The sequence below is a fragment of the Elaeis guineensis genome, chromosome 9 (genome assembly GCF_000442705.2).
Source record: "Elaeis guineensis isolate ETL-2024a chromosome 9, EG11, whole genome shotgun sequence".
NCBI classification, from domain to species: domain Eukaryota; kingdom Viridiplantae; phylum Streptophyta; class Magnoliopsida; order Arecales; family Arecaceae; genus Elaeis; species Elaeis guineensis.
In genome coordinates, this window is record NC_026001.2 from 93,891,653 (window position 1) to 93,893,951 (window position 2,299).

The window sequence follows — 2,299 nt, forward strand, 5'->3', positions numbered from 1 at the left end:
TATGGAACCTTTGAAAAAGCGACAGCAACGTACACTACTCTATTATTATTATTATGGTAAGTCCTCTCTGCCTGGTCTCCCTCCTTTCCCTCTTGCTGCATGCACTGACGAGACCACCCCCAAGCCAAATCTCTCTCTCTCTCTCTCTCTAAACTTCCTATTCTACCCCTCTTTCTTTCTTTAGTCTTAGAACACCCTCTCCTTCCCTATATATAAATCCCCCTGGCTCCCCTTCTTCACTCCCAATCCAAAAGAGCTCACCTTCTAAGTAGCAGAAGCGAGTATATATATATTATATATAGTAAGAAGAAGAGAGGATGCAGTACCAGGCAGCGGCGGAGTCGTGGGGGGCGTACGCGTCGCTGGGGGGGCGAATGGATCCGTTGGAGAGGGTGGAGAGGCTGGCGGCGGAGAGCGCGGTGGTGATCTTTAGCGTGAGTACGTGCTGCATGTGCCATGCCGTGAAGCGTCTCTTCCGCGGGATGGGTGTGAGCCCCACCGTGTACGAGCTCGACGAGGACCCCCGCGGCAAGGACATGGAGCGCGCCCTCGCCCGCCTCCTCGGCGCCGCTGGCGGGCCCCCAGCCGTCCCCGTCGTCTTCATCGGCGGCAAGCTTGTCGGCGCCATGGACCGGGTCATGGCTTCCCACATCAATGGCACCCTCGTCCCCCTCCTCAAAGAGGCTGGCGCCCTCTGGCTCTAATTAACAACAACTTGGTCCATTAATTACATATCATGTCACACTATCATAGAGAGAGAATTACAAGAGAGGTATATATAGGAGGTTTTAGAGGGGGAGAGAGAGAGAGAGAGAGAGAGAGAGAGAGGAGGGTTTCATTTTATTTTTTCTTCCTCCGTTTTGGGTATAGGAATGATCAACGAGTGTGGGATTAATTAGCTAGGCTGGCTTTTATTTGATTTTCTGTTGACTTTGATCTTGGGTTTTATCTTTTCAATGAAGGGAATGGGAAAGGGCTTGGTGTTTGGTGTTGGATTTGGTGGTGGTTTTTATGTAATCTGCTTTCTATGATATGTATAGAAAGATCCCAAAAAAAAGGCAAAAAAAAAAAACAAAAAAAAAAAAGAATGGTTGTTTTCTTTCTTTAGTGTGGGCTTTGAGTCTTGTCTGTGTGCTTCTAATTCTTCCATTTTCATTATAATTCTTTGTTATCCGTACTGCTATGTACTACGTACTAATGGTAGTACTGTTTGACGTTGTGGCTGAACGAATACTCGTTTTCTATTTTTTGTAAAGTTCTTTTTACATTCTGTCTAGAGAGAGACAGAGAGAGGTGGGTTGTTATCTTTAGTGGGTTTAGGTGCAGTACCGTTCAAAGCTTCTTCTTTCTATGCACTTTTGCTACCATACTACATATTAAAGCTACTGGAGGTAATATATACTTAGTCTTTATCTTAATGATCGATGGCGTCTTCTAATCTCGGTTCTATCTCACATGCCGAGTGCTTTAGCCTCTATTTGTGTGGTTTTCTTCCTTCCTGTCTCTCAGAGAGTTCAAGAGAGAATGAACTTAGTTGATCTCATGATCAAGAATGTAGTATTTCCCACGTAAAAGTGATGTTAAGACTCAGAGAATTTTTGACTGACGAGATAGTGCTAAATTATTTGCTTTTACAGCGAAGTTAGTGGATGATGGATATTTATAATATATTATACATATTGACTTCATAACATATAAAAATGAACATAAAATTTTCAAATAAAGATACTTTTGGTACGTGGGTCCCCCGCAGAGTGCTTTACAGCTCTCGATGGCCACCATCTAGAGATAGATGCGTATCGAACAAGATGATCAGCTGGATGGCCCCTCCTTTTGGAGTTTTGAAGGTGGATTTCGATGGAGCAAAAAGAGAAGAACAAGCTACTGTGGGTTGTGTTATCAGGGACCATGAAGCCAACTCGATTACAATAGGTGGCAGACAATTATATTGTTCACCTTTTTGTCATTCTAGCTGAATTGCAGGGAATCTAGATGAGAATGTACTATGCTATTGCCACCAAATTATGGTTAGGAGGATTTCAGCACTATTACTATATGACTTACCCTACCACTTATAGGCTATCCAAAGACCCTTTCCTGAAAGATATTTTAGCTTGGACTTCAACTGTACATATCACATATAAAAAGAGAGAGTATTAAGGTTGCAGCTTGCAAAGCTTTCACAGATGATTTCGTCATCTCTTTTGGTCAACCTGTTTGGAATGTATTGGTTAATTTTATCACGGCGGATGCATATGGTATCAAATATCCAAGACATTAGTATTTTTGTTGTTTCTAT

General features: G+C 42.8%; 1 protein-coding gene across 1 annotated transcript; it reads left to right on the plus strand.

The window, feature by feature from the left end:
- Positions 1-233: 233 nt before the first annotated feature.
- LOC105051031 (glutaredoxin-C1) lies at positions 234-1,079 on the plus strand. The gene has a single exon (XM_010931294.4). The coding sequence runs from the start codon at positions 318-320 to the stop codon at positions 702-704; it is 387 nt and encodes a 128-aa protein (XP_010929596.1). The 5' UTR covers positions 234-317; the 3' UTR covers positions 705-1,079.
- The last annotated feature ends 1,220 nt before the right edge of the window (positions 1,080-2,299 follow it).